The 19,592-nt window shown below is 43.4% G+C and overlaps 1 protein-coding gene and 1 long non-coding RNA gene across 7 annotated transcripts in view; one reads left to right on the forward strand and one right to left on the reverse strand.

Annotated features, from left to right (window-relative positions):
- LOC120884095 (uncharacterized) overlaps positions 1–19,592 on the forward strand; it is a 62,112-nt gene that overhangs the window by 41,567 nt on the left and 953 nt on the right. For 2 of the 6 annotated variants that reach the window (XR_013430432.1, XR_013430430.1), the window contains exons 2-3: positions 11,118–11,213; positions 12,279–19,346. This is a non-coding gene — a long non-coding RNA (uncharacterized LOC120884095). Of the gene's footprint in view, positions 1–10,726; positions 10,873–11,117; positions 11,214–12,278; positions 19,347–19,592 lie in introns of all 6 variants that reach the window. The other 4 variants (XR_005726311.2, XR_005726312.2, XR_013430431.1 and 1 more) reach the window with 3 other exon arrangements.
- Positions 8,494–13,540, reverse strand: Got1l1 (glutamic-oxaloacetic transaminase 1 like 1). The gene is made up of 9 exons (XM_005338406.5): positions 13,426–13,540; positions 12,574–12,755; positions 12,039–12,150; positions 11,514–11,623; positions 11,207–11,299; positions 10,961–11,111; positions 10,317–10,482; positions 9,155–9,297; positions 8,494–8,701 (listed from the first exon to the last, which is right to left on the reverse strand). The coding sequence occupies exons 1-9, from the start codon at positions 13,538–13,540 to the stop codon at positions 8,526–8,528; spliced, it is 1,248 nt and encodes a 415-aa protein (XP_005338463.4). The 3' UTR covers positions 8,494–8,525.

Below are 19,592 nucleotides of genomic sequence, written 5' to 3' on the forward strand. Positions count from 1 at the left end.
TTGTGTGCCAGATATCTGTAATGAATTTAATTTTAGGAGGCTGGAAGGAATAATACTTGGGGAAAGTGAGATGAGTCTTAAAAACACCACATTCTTTTTTTTGGCGGGCAGGGGAGGGGGCGCAGGGAGAGGACTGGGGACTGAACTCAGGGGCACTTGGTCACTGAGCCACATTCCCACATCCCCAGCCCTGTTTTGTATTTTATTTAGGTACAGGGTCTCACTGAGTTGCTTAGCACCTCACTGTTGCTGAGGCTGGCTTTGAACTCATAATCCTCCTGCCTCAGCCTCCCGAACCGAGCCACTGGGATTACAGGTGTGAGCCTCTGAGCCTGGCTAAAAAAAAAACACCACATTCTTAAAGTGCATCTGGAGGACCAATAATGACTTCCTATCAGTAGAAATTGTTGTCATCTATTAAACATGCTGAAAAGCCTCCCATGGAATTTTTGTTGCGTTAGAGAGGCTGCAACGAGCTCATCTTTTAGGCAGAACCTCAGTGAGGCGCCAGGTCAGTGACTGTCATATAAGGAAGGTCAGTAGTGAGAAGTGGGACAGAAAACATCTGCCAGCTGTGTTTGCCATAGCAGGAGGGACTGGAGCTTTGTCATCCTTCCTGCCTTGGGCCAGGCTAGTGCCAGGGCTTCCAAAGGGCCGGGGGCAGCTGTAGTTGGGTGTGATCAGGGATACCAGCCTAGCAACAGGCGTGCCAAAGCTAGAGAGGCACGTGTATAACCCTAGGCATGCAGAGATTCCAGGAATATGTGGGAGCTTTCCAAAAACCCTGTAAGCATCTATTCTCCAACTTTTCCTGTGAAGCTTTTTAGTTAGGTTATCATCTGTCCCACCATCTAGACAGCTGCAAAGTTAAACCATTACTGCTAAATGTCTTCTGACAAACGCCCTGGAGACAAGGCGTTCGTGTTGTGTTAGCTCTTATCAGTCAGACTTAAAAGTGGTGTCTTCCAAGGAACCACCAGACGGGTCAAATATTGACAATTCTCTGGGAATGAGGCTTCGAAGGAGCTCCAACCTCATTCAACCCTCTATCAGAAACTGGTTTTTAACCATGTTTGTTTGCTGTTGCTTTTTAAAGCTAGGCCATAACCGGAGAGAGGAGGACGGGAATTAGGTAAGTTAGAGCACTACAAAGCTCATTGTTCAGCTATTTTTCTTGAATAAACACTCTCTGGGTTGCTGCGAGCCTTTGATAATATCCAGAGTTCTGGAAAAGTTGTTGCTGACAACTTGCCAGATTCTCCCCGCTTTTGTGGAGGAGAAGATTTCCAGAGGTCCTTAACCCACCGTTTTCACTGATGTCACTTCTGTTCCTCTATCTTAACTTTCCTTCACACCCCGTTACGATACCATGAGTAGAACACTGCTTGCTGCCTGTGGGCCCTGTATCTCTTTTGCTCCTCTCCTGTGTCATACATTTTCCTATGGAACCTCAGTCCTAATTACACCCATCTGCTCTGAGTCTTCATACAAGCAGTTGAATTTTATGGTAGAGACCACAGAACCTTGTTCAACACAAGTGGATAATAATCTGGACACTCGGTTCATACTCTTTGCTACCTTCATCTGTTTATTTTGGAGACAGGATCTCACCATGTTGCTCAAGCTGATCTTGAACTCCTGGACTCAGGCAGATTCTCCTGCCTCAGCCTTCCAAGTGACTGGGACTACAGGTGTGGGCCACCTCATTTGGATCATTTCCCACAAGAGGCGGAATAATGTGTCTTAGTTCCTGATTTTTCTATTGCCCTCCAGTGACACAGACTCTCTGCTATAGTTTGGATCTAGAATGTCCCCCCAAAGATCCATGTGTTAAAGACTAGATGCCCGGCATGGCACTACTGTGAGATGGTAATACCTCTAAGAGGTGGGGCCTATAACTGGGAATGGAGCTCAGTGTTAGAGTGCTTGTCTAGTGCAGCCTACTCAGGGATCATTGTCTTTGGGAGTATTCTCTCAGGGGGACAATGGAACTCTAGCTTCTTCCTCTCTTTTTTACACCCTGGCTACCATGAGATGAATAGCTTGCTCCACAATAAACTGCCACCATGATGTGCAGTCTTGCAATGGGGCCAATTGGTCATGGACTGAAACCTCTGAACCATAAGCCAGAATAAACTTTTCCTCTTTTTTATTTGTCTCAGGTATTTTGTTACAGTAAGGAAAAGCTGACTGATACAATCCCCTTTTATTTCTTGTTCTTGGATGCTAGGGACATTGACTATTTTATTTTTCTTGTCTATTTCTCCACCCTCTTAATGATTTTTTTTAGTTTGCTTTATTTAATAAATAATGAATAATAATTTTTTCAACTACTCATGTTTCTTTTTTAGTAAATTGCTGGTTTGTATCCTTAGCCAATTTTTCCTTTAAGGAATTCTTTTTCTTTGTGTTGTGTATATTGTAAACCAACTTTTTAAAAAAAATTTACTTAGGAGCTATAATAGCAGAAAATTATTGGCCGAATTTTGACATTTCAACAGCTTGACTAATAATGTCCTACACCTCCTTGTGTGCTTATCAGCTAACACAGCGTCTCATACAAAATACAAAAGAAACTTGGAATCTACTGTGAGTGATGACTGGAATGACATAGAAATATCTCAAAGCAAAGGCTTCCTAAGGCCCAAAGGTTGTCATTTGCCACAGGTTCCTCTGGCAGATGCTGGATAGAGTTGCACAGAATATAAGAGCCAAGAGAATGTTTAGATAGTGTTATGATTCAATGGGACATGATACTTTAAGGATAAAAAATGACTTGGGTGCATGTAAAATATGTAGCAACAAATTCCAACATTAGGTACAACTGTAATGCACCAATAAAAACTGTGTGGGGACAAAGCACCTCAGTGAGACCCTGTCTGCAAATAAAATAAAAAATAAAATAGGGCTGGGGAGGTGGTCAGTGGTCGAGTGCCCCTGAGTTCAACCCCCATACCTCCCCAAAATTTTTTAAAATGTGTGGGGAAAATATGCATTAATTGAAGAAAGTTTGGTACATAATAAAGTTCTTAATTAGAAAAAGATGTTGAAAAATTTTTATCATTTACTAAGTAAGTTCAGAAAAATGAAATTATCTGCTCAAAGATACACATCCAGTTTAAGAGTCACATTAATTATCCATGAATGAAAGGGAGTCATACTAAGAAGTTAGACTCTGGAAAGAAAACAGGATGTGGATAGGGTAAGCACAGATCTTCTTGAGGCTGAACCATTCAAATTTAATATTAATCAATGGAATACTATTTTTGTGCTCCAAAGTCTACTGTTTTAAAGGGGTTATGAATACTTATACATACATATGTATATTGATTAGATTTTAAACAAAATGGAAAGATAAAATCATAAAACTTTTTTTAAAAGGAGGAAGGGAAGGATTACCTTGGAAGGTACAGTAAAAGCAACTAGACATTTTTAACTTTGGAACGTTCTTTACATAATCAGGAAAGAAAGTAAAATGCTAAGCAAGCATTTATCACTCAACTACAGCCTTAGCCCCTAACCCCTTCGTTTAAAAACAGGTAATGGGACAGGCTCTGAGGCCCACGCCTGAAATCCCAGCAGCTTGGGAGGCTGAGGCAGGAGGATCATGAGTTCAAAGCCAGCCTCAGCAACTTAGTAAGTCCCTAAGCAACTTAATGAAACCTTGTCTCTAAATAAAACATAAGAAAGGGCTGGGATGTGGCTCAGTGGTTCCCCCTGGAAAAAAAAAAAAGTAATGAAAGAATTGAGCTCTAATTCTGCTAATTCTGCCTTTCTTACATAAAATGTATATCACATAAAATAAATCACAGTGAGGGCAAGTTTCTACTTATAAATCTATTCCAGCTAATCAATAAAGAAAGAATGTTAGAATTAAAACATCACTTTTCTGGGATGGGATAGAGTTTGGCAGTAGAGCACTTGCCTAGTTTGTGCACGGCTCTGAGTTTGAGCCCCAGCACCATGAAAGTAAAATATTGCTATTCTGCAACACTAATGAATAATTGAGCCAGGCAATGATCAACAATAACTGCTAACATCTTAATAAGACAACAAGTTTCATGTGCTTCCAGGAGAAAGAAGCAACACTATTTATCATGTGACCATCCTAAGACCATTAAAAAAAAAAATCAAGCTGTCTGGGGTCTTTGTGGGACATTCAAAATCTGAACTATAGCAAGCCAATTCAATTTTAAGAAATTGCAAAGGAAAAAAAGATGGAGGAAGAAACTATTTTTTAAAGGAGATATGAAAGACAAAAGAATTTGCCCTAGCTGTCTATACTTGTATAACAAATACTCCCCAAATTTAGTGCCTTAAAATGGCAACATTTAATTTGCTCGTGAATCTGTCATTTGGGTAGGGACAATTTATCTCTGCTCCACTCAGGCTGGAAGGCTGGAGGCTAGAATCATCACATGTCTAGCAGCTGATCCTGGCTGTGAACTAGGACCTTCTCTGGAGCTGGGGCCAGAACACTCACATAGGGCCACCCCATAAGGTTGCTTGGCTTGCTCACAAAGCAAGAAGGAAGGGAGGGAAGGGAGGGAAGGGGAGAGGAGGGAAGACATAGAGGACCAGTGGAAGCTGTACCACCTTGTAAAACTTGGCTGCAAAAGTCACACAGCATCACCTCTGCTATACTCCATTTGTTAGAAATTTCCCTAAGGCAAGAAGAATTAAACTTTATCTTATTTATTTATTTCCTGGGGTGAGGGGTTGCCAAAGAATGAATCCGGGGCTTTGTGCATGCTCTGCATGTATTTACCACTGAGCTACACCTCCAACCCCAAAACTTTACCTTTTGATGAGAGGAATGTCAAAGAATTTTCGAGAAATTTTTTTTTTGGGGGGGGGGCTGGGTTGTAGTTCAGTGGTAGAGCCCTTGCCTGGCACATGTGAGGTATTAGGTTCTATCCTCAGCACCACATAAAAATAAATAAATAAAATAAAGGTATAGTGTCCATCTACAATTAAAAAATTAAAGTCACCATAATAAACAATTACAATCGGTTTAGTATAAAAAGTATTGTTAAAAAGAATAATTTTAGGAAAATCAGGGAAATACAGATGTTATATATATGCTTATATATTATGTATATATATATAAATAATATGCAATGTAATATTGCATATATGTGACATTAAGTAATGTGTATTGGAGGGTACATGATAATGCTATTGTAGTTATTTTATAAAGGGGAGTCCTTGTCTTTAGACAATCATACTAAAATATTTATGGATGAAAATATTCGATGATTTGCTTCAAAATATCCTGGAGGTATGCATGACTATATAGAGGAAACTCAATATTGTCTATGATTTAACCGCAGAAACCAGGTGATGAGTACAAGGAGATTCCTTATATAATTCTTCCTACTGTGTTTGAAAATGCTTACCATAGAAAGTTTTAAAGTTTAGTGGACCTAAACTTTCTGATCGACATAACCCTAAGAGTCTGTTATTTTCTCTGGCCCCAGAGATTGGAAAGAAACCAGAGCTGAGCAAAGCCACTTTTGAGAACAGTTAAATCACGCCACCCATAGGTACTAAAGGGTCCTCAGGAGTTATCCTGACATTGGGACAGGAAGCTCTTAGGACCTGGGGACAAAGAAAGCTTCAGAAGTCCTGAAGGGGACCATGCATTTGTGGACAAACAGAGGGACTAAAAATCAATCTATTTGGAAACATAGAAAGCTAGGGGAGAGGGCTACCTTAGACCATGAACTTGATGGCAGTCCTTCTCTCGACGGAATTTCTGCTTCCTCTGTAAGAATTACAGTCTGTTGGAATGGGACTATTTAATTTCCAGGCAGGAGCTCAATAAGTTTAACAGACAGGTTCTGGGACCTCAAATCCAACCCCACAAAGTCTGTGGCTTGTCTGCGCTCCCCTTAAGCGTGATCTTCAAGGAAGGCAAGGGACCTGAAAATAAAATTGCCTGAACCCTTGTGCTAGACCCAGCTCTGCACCTAATTTAATGTGTGTGTCAAGGCCTCCGGGGCCACCTGCAAGTGTAATGATTCCTTAGAAGGGCTCATGGAACCCAGAAAACTGCCATACCTGTGGTAACAGTGGATCTCAGTGACAGACTGAAATTAGCTAAGGAAAAAGGCCCACAACATGGAGTCCTGGAGCAGGCAGGTGGGAGTGGCCGTGGTCCTCTAGTGCAGTCACACAAACATTACTTAACTCTTTCAGCAACTAGGTATGGCACTATAAATGACATGCTGCCAACCAGAGAAACTCAGCAGGCCTCGGTGTTCAGAGCTTTTATTGGGGACATCAATCACATAGGCATGTAGTGCTCACATAAGCTGACCTCTGCTCTTCAGTCTCCATTACTCCCCAGAGGTCACACTGGGAGCACATCCTGGGGCCTCAGGCTTATCAAGACACTCTTACCAGGCAGAATCAGCAAGAGAAGCAGGTCAAGGGCCACACTGAAGACCCTTGGAACATTCAGGGTTTGGGCAATCAGTTCCTCCCAGCTAAATCCTTTACTGAAACACTCATTGGCATTTAGGACGTCACCTTTTTTTGTTGTTGTTGTTGCCTACATTTTTATCATTGTGATGTTGTGATTTATAATTTTAAAAATACATATATTTTATCTCCACCCAGTTCCTGGCACAGAGCCCTAAAACCCTTGAAATTCCCTGAGTGTTAAGAGGTGTAAAGGTGAAGGAAGCATCATTTTGTTCACAGCAAACCCCTTTAGCTTATGTCAATGAGGTGACTTTTAGAAGCCTCTGGGGATGAAGGGCTAGTTGCCCGGGGAACCAATCATGTGATTAGAGGGTTCAGAATTTTAGCCCCAGCCCCAACCTCCCAGGAAAGAAGAGACACTGGAGGTTGAGTTTATCACTGACGACACTGATCTAATCAATCATGCATACTGATCTGATCAATCATGCATACTGATCTAATCAATCATGCATACTGATCTAGTCAATCATTCCTGCTTAAAAACCCTACTTTGAGGGATTGGGAGAACTTTCAGGCTGTTGAATGCATGGAGGAATGGGGAGGGGTCATCGTTGAAGAGGGTATGGATATCCCAGGTCTCTTTCCTCATAGTTGCCCTGTGTGTCTCTTCCATCTGCCTGTCCCTGAGTCACATCCTTTTATAATAAACTGATACATCTAACAAACTGTCTTCCTAAGTTCTGAAAGTCATTCTAGCAAATTATTAAACCCAAGGAGGGGTTTATGGGAACCTCCAGTTTATAACAGTTCTGCTAGAAGCCCAGGTGACAATCTGGGCTTGCAACTGGCATCTGAAGTGGGGCCAGTCTCATGGGACTAAATCCTTAACTTCCTTTGGGATTTGACACTACCTCCAGGTAGATCATGTGAGAAACTGTTGAATCATAGAATATGCAGTTTGTGTCCACCAGAGAACTGAACTATTGTGCAGGAGACCCCACACAATCTGCTGTCAAAATTGAGAGCAGTAGCAGAGAGTAGAACAATAGAGAGAAAACACACACACACACACATACACACTTTTCTTTCCAGACACATAAATTTTGTCTCCCCAGTTAGAGTAGAAGGCACCATAAAGCAGAATTGTGTCTTATACATTTTTGTCCTGGGTTTTTGAGGGTTCCGGCTATTAGTAGATACCCTGTAAATATTTTTTGTTATTGTGCCAGTGACATTTTCTCAGGTTGCTCTCAAACCTAGGATATGCCTTTAGCTCCTTTCCACCTATCATCCCAATCCTAGCCACCCATCAATATCCAAATCAAGTCCTTCCTCCGCATTAGGTTTTCTCTAAGCCAGGTGTACCAATGCAGGCTTGTCATCCCAATGACTGGATGCGGGGAAGCGGAGGGAGGAGGATTGCAAGTTCAAAGCCAGCCTCAGCAACTGAGCAACTTATTTAGTCTAAATAAATAAATGGACCCAGGATGTCGTTCATTGGAAAAGCAACACTGGGTTCAATTCCCAGTAACACACACACACACACACACACACACACACACAATTCCCTAAGGGCTATGGTTGTAGCTCAATGGTAGAGCACTTGTCTTGGACACATGAGACCCTGGATTCGATCCTCAGCAACACATAAAAAAAATGAAGAGAAAGATATTGTGTCCATCTACAGCTAAAAAAATATATATTTTTTAAAATTTTCCTAGTTATTTCAGTCCACACTGAGATATTTCTGACATATCTTCTGACTGGAGAATCTAGTGTGACTTTTACCACATCCAGCCTTGAAATATCACTTAACTGTTTCATCTGACTAAGGCTTATCTCCCAACTAGACTATAAGCTTCTGGAGACAAAGGACTGAATTGTACCTTTTGCATTACCAGCTCGAGGCCTTAACACAATAGCTGCTCAATAAATATATGACCAATGAAGGTAGACATCCTTTTCTCTGGCTCTCCCTGCCCCCACCCCGCCATTTACCAAAGCAATCCGTTGCTTCATAAATAGATGAATATAATGAAATGTAGCAATGAGTCATTAGCACAGGACTTTTGCAAAGACTACAGCTTTTATTCCAATCAGTGGTTATTTACATCCTGAAGATGTTTCTCGGAGTTCTTTGTGAAGAGGATCGCCTCATTGATGCTCTGGGTGATGTAGTCAATGTTGCTGGCATTGATACAGGTGAAGTTAATCCTAGTACTCTTGGGCATGTAGATATGCTTCTTCTTGATCAGGTATTCCACCTGTTGGTCTGTGACAATCACAGGACTTCACATCCTGGAGTTGGCCACTTTTAATTTCCCAGGCAGGATTACTTGGGATAGAAACTGTTGGCATTTCTGAGGTTCCAAGAGGATCTTTAAAGCAGCCCCCCTTTTTTTTAGTACCAGAGATTGAACCTAGAGTCACTTCATCACTGAGACACCTCCCTAGCCCTTCTTTATTTGTATTTTTAAATTTTGGGAACAGGGCCTCACTAAGTTGCTAAGGCTGGCTTTGAATTTGGCGATCCTCCTGCCTCAGCCTCCCAAGCTGCTGGGATGACAGGTGTGTGCGGCAATGCCTGGCAAAGCAGCCCCACTCTCCAGAGGGATCAGGCAAATCTGGATCAGTGCTGTGGACTGGTTACCTAGTCAGTGAACTTTAAGGCTCAAATACAGTCCCAAAATCAGAAAGAGGAGAGGCACCTGCTCTAGACACTTACGGCTGAGTCCAAGATAACCGTGGGTCCCAGTCTGTTCAGTGATGTGATCCCAGGAGCCAGGGGTACCCAGGAGCCGGAGCTTCTCCTTCACCTTCTCCTTGATCAACATGATGTTCTCTACAACCTCTTTGAGACTCTGCTTCCTGCCAAGAAAGGATAACAAAAAATGAGAGTACGAGGTCTCCCCTGCTTTTTGTTTGCTTGTTTGTTTGTTGCTGATGGACTTTATTTCTATGTGGTGCTGAGAATCGAAGCCAGTAACTCACACATGCTAGGCAAGTGCTCTGCCACCCAGCCCCCTCCCCTGCTTTGAACCTCCCTACTGCCTTTCCACTCCTCCCACTGCTCAAAGCCCCAGCAGAGTGCCCTAGGGACACCAGGGGAGTCTGGGCTCTGGGGTGGCTTAAATGGGAGGAAGATTTGATCCTGCTGTAGTCTGGGTCTTAAATGTCCCCTAAAGGCCCGTGTGCCTTGGTCTCTCGCCTGTGATGCTACTGGGAGTCGGTGGAGCCTTCAGGAGGCAGGGCCTCCTGGGAGGCAGTTAGGTTATTGGGGGTGTGCCCTTTGAGGCAATATTGGGACCCTACTCCCTTTCTTCTCCCTTCTTTTTTTTCCAGCCATCATGAAATAAGCAGCTTGCTCCACACACATTCCTCATCACATTGTACTACCTTACCACAGGCCTAAGCCACAGAAACACAAACTGAATCCTCCAAAACTATAAGCCAAAATTAACCTTTCCTCTTTTTAAGTTGATTATCTAAGGCATTTTATTACAGTAACGGAAAGCTGAGTGATACAGATCCCACAATAATCTAAATATGTTGAACAGGCTCCCAGGCAGATTTTGCCAGGATAACAATCTCCTGATGCTTTCAGATTTCTTCCTGCAATCAAAAAATGTTCAAGTAACCCATGGGCCTATTTCCAAAAGGAATGTTCTATTTTCCACCTCTCCCAAGGTAGGGCAAACCCTTGGCATAGCTACAGGTATACATATACAGTAGTCCCTCTGTAAAATTTGGCAAATGAATTGATGAATGTATGATGAGATAAACAGGCTACATGGCAGAGAGAGAACCAGCCAGCTGAATACTATGAACCAAGTCTCGGTATCCAAGGGCTCTTCCCACCTTCCCTACCCCAATCCTCCTGCCTTTACCATTCTCCCTGAAGGGCGGGGTTACAGAGGATGGAGGTGATTATGCGAGCACCCCTGGCAGGAGGGTTGAGCCACAGTGCCTGGGTGTAGTTCATCAGCTGGGAGAGGACACACAGCAAGTGCTGGTTGTTGAGTGTTGCCACGACCAGCATCCCCAGTCCTTCATCTGCAATTTGGGGAAGACAGCTCACCCTCAGTCTCCTCCTGCGTGACCTAGACCCTCACCTACACCCCTCCCCCAGCCTTACAGAAGAGAGGATTGAACTATGAGGTCTTCATGCAGAATAGTCGGTGGTATCTGTACCCAGGAAGCTGCTACATTCTCTTCTAGAAAAAGCACCCACATGTCCTCCTTCAAGGAGGAAAAAGAACTTGAACGATCCATCGCTAGTCCTACCCTCTCGTCTTAGGAAACAGAGGCTTGACCAAGTGAAATGATTGGACCAGAGTTGGTTTGGGAAGCCAGTATCATATCAGAGCCCAACTTCCAGTTCATTCCTTATCCTTTCGGCCGCCATGGCTCTCTCTCCCTGGAGTCCTGCACTCCTTCCAGAGGGTAAGTGTCGTCAAACATACTGCTCCTGTCACGGACGTGGCACCAATTCCACCTCAGACTACCCCTTCTCCTTCTGCCCATACCATACCGTAAATGCCAAAATTCTTGGACAGAGACTGGCTGCAGAAGAACTCAAAACCTTGAGACACAAAGTACTGTAAGATTTCGGCATCTTCCTCCAGGTCACCGGTGGATAAACCTTGACTGGGAATGTCAAAAAATGGGAATATCCGTTTGTTCTGTAGGAGAAAGGAGAACCCGCAAAGCATGGGACCTGATGGAGGAGACAGCAGATGGCAAGAAGGAGGGAGTTCAGGCAGGACGCTGAGTTTACCTTAATGGTGAGCATCAACTTGGTCAACTGACTTTGTGTCCACTTGCAGTCAGTGATGTTCCCAATCACCAGGATACAGTCATGTGGCATCTGCTGCAAGTAGAGACAGTCTCATCAGGTAGGTCTTCTACCAAAGGATAGTGGCACCAGGGCATTTGGAGGAGAAATGCTCGTCCATGTTGGTTCCTACCACAAGGCCAGGTAAATCCAAGCCTAGTGAAGGCTGTGAACAACTTGGGGAGGAGGAGAGGCAAATAAGACTAAAAGTCAGGTCTGGGCAGAAGTTTCTGAGTGGGGATCCGTCTACCTCCACCACATCAAAGAATATGTTGGAGTCCATGCACAGGTGCTTGGGATCCCAGATGCAGTATTCGTAGACTGTAAAGCCCATGTCCTGGAAGACGATTCCATATGGTTCTGTAGGAATGAAGCCCTCCATCAGCTGTGGTACATGGGAATGGACAGATAGAGGCAGAGACACTGGAGAACGGGGCTGAGTCACTGGCTGATAGAGGAACAATAACAGAAAGAGAGTTGCCTGGCTTGTGCACCATGTTTCTCATGATAGAGAATAAGGACAAGAGTGAAAGATTACAGATGGGGTGGGAATTAGGAACAGGCAATGGGGATCTTCAGTTGCCCTCATCTTGTACAACACTCACATCATCATCATCATCATTATTATTATTATTATTATTATTATAGTTGTAGATAGATAGCATGCCTTTATTTATTTGTTTGTTTTTATGTGGTGCTGAGGATCGAACCCATGCCTCACATGTGTGAGGCAAGCGCTCTGCCACTGATCCACAGTCCCAGACCCAACACTCACCTTTTTGAGTTGAAATCATGCAAACGACTTGAGCATCCCTAAGCCAGGTCTTGAGGAACTGGGCCCCAAGCTGGAAGGCACCACTATCACCAACAGTGTGCACACCTCCGACCTGTCAGTAAAAAATAAGCAGAAGTAACACTTTAAAGAAGTAATAGTAACTGGAACTCAGTTAGAATTACTTTAAAGAAGTAATAGTAACCTGGAACTCAAACTTTTTTTTTTTTTTTTTTTTTGCAGTGCTAAGGATGGAAGCCAGGGCTGGCTGTGCATATTAAGCATGTGCTGTACCACGAGCAACAACCCCGGTCCCCAGTTCAGGTCTTTCTTGAATTTCGAGTTTTCGAACCAGCAGAGTGAGTGAGTGCAAATAGCACTGGATTGGGGTTCAGATCCAGGCTGACCCTTAAAGGGCAAAATTGTGGACTTTCTGAGTCTCACGTGCTGCTTTTGTCAATGTTGGGGGGGGGGCCCTGCAAAGTTCCTTGATGGTTTAAGGTTCTGCAGACACAGATGTCTACTCTCTGGCTCTCACCCTGTTCTCCACAATGGCTTGGCTGTACTTTCCGAAGAGGAGTTCCAAGGAGGCCTGAATGAATGATTTCATGCCAATCATAGGCAAGTACTCATAGTTCAGAGAGGGATCCTGTGCAATCTGCAGTCGGGTCTTGTTTACCACCAGAGAAACCCAGGGTTGGCCTTCATTGGTCATGCAGACTGTGAAGGAAGCGACAGAGGGAGCTCTGATGTCCAGTCTTGGAGCCTACAAGTGTGGGCTTTGCAGACAACCCACAAACAGTAAGTCTGTTCTGGGTTTCTTGGGGCTTTGGAAAGTTGCCTATGAAAAGATATTCCCCACCATCACCTTTATTTTTTCTTCATATAAACAATGTGCTGTTAGCAGATGTGTCTAAATTTTGTCCTCCTCTTTAAAAAAAAAAAAGACAACCAAAACTATGACATTTTAGAGATTAAAATTGTATACTCGGTTCAAGTTATGGATACACAACACTAAACCAAGGCAACCTTGACTTTCACAGTTCCAAGGGCTGATTGCATATCAGAAGGGTCAATTTGGGGAATAAGAAAGAAAGAAGAGGAGAAGGAAAGAAGAGCATGAGGAGGAGGAAGAGAAGGTAGCAGTTGAAGAGAGTCCAAAGTATAGAACTGTACAAGAGGCCCTGACTATTTCCTAGAAGGTCCCAGAGAAGAGCAGAGGGCATGGAATGACTTGGGACCTTCTCTGCCCTTTTCCCCACTGGGCAATTCTGTTAAAAAGTAAAGACCTTTCCACCTGCAAAGGCTTGGGCCATCCTCCATCCTCTGTAGCAGTGAAATCCTGCTGTATCTATATTAAGTCTCCAACTCTAAAACTACCAGCATCTACCTTTGTAGGCCAGGAACATCTTGTCAGGGTAATCGTCTTGTTTGTAGGTCTTTAACAAGGTGCCTTCCAGCTTGTGCATCATAGGCACGTCCATGAACACTGAAAGGGTGGGCATAACTAAAATGAAAGGGAAGCCCAGGCTCTGAGCCTGAACCCCTGCTCTTCCCCAAGGCCTGGGCCAGACAGTCCTCACTCTTCCCAGACCCTGGCAGCTCCAATACAGAGACTATGGACAGCTGGTTGCCAAGCAACAGAACCTCACAACTCCCAGCCTCCACCAGGGCAACACTCAAGGGCCACGGGAACATTCCATGGCACTTGAGGAGAATCCCCTGGGAGAGTTGGCAGAGGGAAGGGGCAGGGAAGGACATGGAATTCCCAGGCACTTTTCTCTAACGCACTGCCTTCTCTCTAGCCCCCAAGTCATCCAATCCAAAATACCAAGTCAGCTGTTTAGAAAATAGGACAAGGTTGGAGACCCATGAACCAGGTAGGGCTTCCCAGATCACATAGCAGCACAAGTCAAGTGATAATTTTTTTAAAAATATTGTATCAGTTGTTAATAGATCTTTATTTATTTATATATGGTGCTGAGGATCGAACCCAGTGCCTCACACATGCTAGGCAAGCACTCTACCACTGAGCTACACCCTCAGTCCAGAGGGATAAAGTTTTAAACTTTCTACTTTCATTTTGCAAAGGGCCTAATCTTTTAAAAGCAATAGGAAGAGTGTGCTGTTTTCTTCCACAGTTATTTTAACAGAGTCCCATGACTAGAAACAGTGTAATTTGCAACTCAGTTAAGTCCATGTTTGTCTCAGTAATCTACAGCCAAGACTTCTACACTTCACAGCTTGACTGATGGCCCATCAGTACAGGTAGACAGCAGAGGCCAGCAGACAGAAAAAACAATGCAATACGCACAAAATGAGACAGATTTTCAGGATCTACATTATAGCTTTCTTTGCAATGCCAATGAAAAACTAAACACCAGTTACTGAAGGAATGTTTAAATGACTCATGAAGAGCAACATGACGGAATTCTATGCAGCTGTTGTAGGCAGCCCCAGATGTACAGATGGGGGAAGATCTCTAAGATATCTGAAGCAGAAAACATGGGAAATACTGAATACATAGCAATGCGAGGGACATTTGGAGGAAAAGAAAAGGTCTATTTGCATGGATAAGATTGTGTGCCTATAGATTCTCCAGGAGGATACATAAGAGCCATCTAAGTGTAATTGCCTCTGTAATTCCATCTCTGACCAAACCAGAGCACAAATAAGGTCATATTATCTAGAATAAATTGCCTTTGTCTACATAGCGCAGAATCACCGGCCTCTCGTAGCCTCCTCCAGTTGTCTCCGGGATTGTCCAGGGCATTGGATATCTGGTGGAAAGAGCTGCTTTTTTTTTCTTTTTAATCCTAGACCATGTGAATAGATTTCCCATTCAAAAATCATGCTTATAGCCAGGTGTGGAGAGCACACCTGTAATCCCAGCAACTTAGGAGGCAAGGCAGGAGGATCCCAAGTTTGAGGCCGGTCTCAGCAACTTAGTGTGACCCTGTCTCAAAAAATACAATGGGCTGGGGAGGTAGCTCAATTTTAAAGCACCCCTGAGTTCACTCCCCAGTACAGGAAAAAAAAAAAAAAAAGCAAAAACCTCCAATCGTGCTTATACATTTTTAAATGGCTGCAGCCTTTCAGACATTATATCCTTTCTACATAGAAGAGAGAGTGGCTTCTCTTGGGTCCCCGAAGCCCACATCCTTCTTGGTCCTTTCTCCTTGGCTTCAGTGGAGTCCAGGGCCAATTTCTTGATCTTAACCCATGAATGAGATGAGATACTCTGGTCAGTTTAAAACAATTGCCTAGGGCTGGGAATGTGGCTCAGTTGGTAGAGTGCTTGCCTCCCCTATAAGGCCCTGGGTTCACTCCCCAGCCCACACACACCATCACCTAGAGCCATGGGTGGTGTCTAGCCCTCCCATACGGCATGGCTAAAAAAGATGCCCCTGAAGAATATTCCAGGTTCTCTTAGAATGAGAAAAGGGAGGAGGGATCTGGGGAAAGACTGTCAGCAAATGTTCACTGCATGATCTGTTCTAAAATTAAAAGACACTACTTTTTTTTTTTTTCTTTTTGGTGCTGGGAATTAAATTCAGTTCCCTCTGAACACCTAAGCACGTGCTCTACCACTGAGTCACACCCCCAGCTACTCTTTTGTTTTCTGGCCTTGAACTTCCAAACTCCATAAGCAGCCGTGGGAAGCAGAGGAGGTTTTCCTTGGGCTTACCCTCTCTCACGGAGAGCCCAGAGGGTAGAAGCAGTGAATGGGAGTGAGGGACGTGGGAGGGGAGGGGAGTTAGTTTGTGTCAGAGGTTCTGCCTGTTGGCTGGGTAGCCAATAATTGTGGCCCCAGATTTCCATCTCTGACCAAACCAGAGCACAAATAAGGTTATATTATCTAGAATAAATTGCCTTTGTCTACATAGCGCAGAATCACTGGCCCCTCTTTGCCTCCTCCAGTTGTCTCCGGGAGTTCCTCATGGTTTCTTGTGGGACCTTGGGAATCATGCTGTCGTGGTCACCCAGTCCTATTCCCCTAAGTTGACATCTGCTTCTCAGAATGTCACGTGGGCTCAGTATTTCCCCACTGCCACAGGCACTGGCCACCACGATAACAAGTACATGATCCACAAAGGTGCCAAATGGGACAGTCTCCTGAAGCCCCCATAAGCAAAACTGTTACCTACCAGCAGCCAGCACCTGCCTGTGGCCCTCAGGGACCCCTGAAAACCGTTCCCTCCATTCTTCCCTGCCTCTGAACAGTACTCAGACACCAGAACTCATTAAGTGGAGCCTAAGGACAGAGAAGGGTCAAAGACAGAGGAGGGCGTTTGATGCCAGGCAGACCTGGATTTCCACCTCAGTCCTCTGCCCTAGTTCCTCTGTGGCCTTGGGCAAGTTGCTTAAAATCTCTGCACCTCAGAGTATACATATGTATGCATGCATACACATCTAAGACTTAATTTGATCTTTTTTTTTTTTTTTTTTTTTGCTTTTTCCTCTCTAGCTTCCACATATAAGAGAAAACATATGACACTAGTGTTACCGAGTCTGGCTTATTTCCCTTGACATTTCTCCTGTTCCATCCATTTTCCAGCAAATGTCATAATTTCATCTTTCTTCATAACTTAATAAAGCCTCCATTGTGTATATAGACCACATTTTATTTATCTATTCATCTGTTCACAGACCCCTCGTCTGGCTCCATAACTTGGCTATTGTGAATTGTGCTGCTACAAACATGGGAATGCATGTTTCTCTAAAGGATGCTTATTTTTAACCTTTTTTTTTTAAATAGTTGACATCTTCACAAGATCTTTTATTATTTTTTTTCCATTTTTTTATTCTAATTAGTTATACTGACAATAGAATGTATTTTGACACATCATACATAAATGGAGTATAACTTCTCGTTCTTTTGGTTCTACCAGTTGTGTAGTCATATAGAATGTGAGAGTCATTCTACTATCCTTCCTACCCCTATTCTCCTCCCCTCCCTTCACTTCCCTCTACCTAATCCAAAGTAATTCCATTCTTCCCTAGCCCCCTCCCTTATTGTGAATTAGCATCCACATATCAGAGAAAATATTCGGCTTTTGGTTTTGGGGGGATTGGCTTATTTCTCTTAGCATGATATTCTCCAGCTCTATCCATTTACCAGCAAATGCCATAATTTTATTCTTCTTTAAGGCTGAGAAATATTGCATTATGTATATATACCACTTTTTTTTATCCTTCCATCTGTCAAAGGATACCTAGGTTGGTTCTATAGTTTAGCTATAAAACTATATAGTAACTATATAGTTACTATAAGCATTGATGTGGCTGTGTCCCTGTAGTATGCTGATTTTAAGTCTTTTGGGTATAAACCTTTTGAAATATGTGTGTGTGTGTGCATCCATGAATGTGTGTGTATGTGTGTGTGCGTGCATGTGTGCGTGTATCTAATAGAAATAACAAACATTGTGTTTTACTTGTGAGGCTTATGGAAATAAGCATGTCCCTCAAGCTGTTACAAAGAGACAGAAACTGAAAAACTGAGGTCCAAATGTAAGTTTTGACGATAGAGTTTATAGTACAGGATACTTGGGAGTTCCCCTGAAATACAGCTGATGTTCAAACAAACTAGGTTATTATATTTTTCCCCAGAAAATGTCCAGCTCACAGATACTCACTGAAGATGACTGCTTAAGAGAAATAGCCCCTTAGGTAATCTCTCCAGTCCCTCTCAGGCTTAGCCAAGGGGAACAAAGGATAATGGCTGCCAGCAGGGAACGGACTCAAGAAAGGTATCCTTGCTAGCTTATCCAAAGAGCTCATTTCATTGCTAGGAACATGCTATATTTGAATAAGTGTCCCCCAGACATCCATGTATTGGAGGCTTGGTCCCCAGCTTAGTCCCCAACTCTTGGGAGTCCGTGGAATCTTAAAGACTTGGGACTTAGTAGGAGATCTTCAGGTCCCGGAAAGTGTGCCCTTGAAGCAGATTGTGGGACCCTTGCCTCGTCCTCTTTCTCTTTCTCTTCCTGACCATGAACTCAGCAGTTTTGGTCCTCCTTGAACTCCTGCCATGATACGCCACCACCAGGCCCAAAGCAATGGGGCTAATTGGTCATGCACTGAAACCTAAAACTGGAAAACAAAATAAACCTTTTATCTGTCTTGAGTGTTTGTTACAGTAACAGAAAGCAGACTAACATAAAACAAGAATTAAAAAGTAATTATACCTTGTGTCCACAACTGTAGGGGTAGTATGTGCTTTGAAGTAAAGAAGACTATGTTGCTTCTCTTCCCATTTTTCTAAATGGGGGCTTTAGAGCAGTTTTCTTCCTGGCACTGTACACTGAGTATATTTAAGAGTGTTTACATTTACATTACTTTTAGTCCATAAGTTCCAATGTCATAAGTACCCACTTTCAGATACAGAAAAATACATCTCACCCAAAGATCCTGAGCTCTAAACTAAATATTAAATGTGGCTTGGGTTGTTTCCTTTTGGGATGAGAGAGTGAGTTTTGAGTTGCATGTGGGAAAAAATGCATTATTGTAGAATAAAATTCCCCTCTTCTAGAGAGTTCTCTTGAGCATATAAACAGGCAGTAAAAGTCCCACCTTAAAAACAAACATCTTTCCTTTGATCTCATACTTTCCTTCCAGATACCTCATGTACCTGTCAATCAGGGTTCAACAAGGAAAAAGATGGATATTCTAGGAATTAGACCTTACATAGCTGGGGGAGGAGCTAGGGAAGTGAAGGTAGAAGATGTAGGAAGAAGAATTAGGCCCAGCCAACACATCTAGCTGCAGAAATGGTTCCCATGAGGCAGAATGTATGGAGAGGTCTAAGGGAAGATGGGGCTTCAGATCAGCTATTGCCCCTGTGGGTTTGCAGTCAAGTGTCTTGTGAGGTCCTCTGAGGATTGGCAAAACCAACAGTCTGCAAGCAGAGCTGGACACAAACAGAGCTGAAGACAAGCTGGAGCCCCCAAACTACTTCTGCTTCTATATCTCTCCTGAAGTCCTCCCTGTATTAAGGGATCCTCCTTCACTTCTGCCTCCCAAAGCTTGTGTGCATTCCCCTTTTGTCCAACTTTACCCCAGAGTCTCAAAAAAGATGCTGGGAACCAAAGTTCCCTGATTAACCAAGATGACACCAGATGATCAGTCTCACTGTGCTTCTATGCCCCTCTTCAAAGCAATAGCTCTTGAAAGAATGCTTCCTGTTCTGTCACCTCTTCTCCACTGGGAATTCTGCTGGGTCCAATCTGATCAGCATGTCATCATCATCACATCCTTGGGCCTGGTCTCATCAAGGTCACCAAGGACAGACCTTCACTGCCAGATTCAATGGTATGTTCTCCGTCCTCTTGTTATTCAATGTTTCAACAGTATGTGACATCACTGGCTGCTTCCTCCTTAAAACATCTTCTTCCCAGGACTTCTGGGACCCTGCTCTCTTGGCTCTTCTTTCACTACTGACCCTGAACTCCTGGGCTCAAGTGATGCTCCTTGCCTCAGCCTCCCAAGTGCCTGGGAAAAGAGGTGCACCATTGCCTCTAAATATCCTCTAAATGACCTCTAAATATAGAAATGCCC

This window comes from Ictidomys tridecemlineatus, chromosome 14, assembly GCF_052094955.1.
Source record: "Ictidomys tridecemlineatus isolate mIctTri1 chromosome 14, mIctTri1.hap1, whole genome shotgun sequence".
Classification (NCBI taxonomy): Eukaryota; Metazoa; Chordata; class Mammalia; order Rodentia; family Sciuridae; genus Ictidomys; species Ictidomys tridecemlineatus.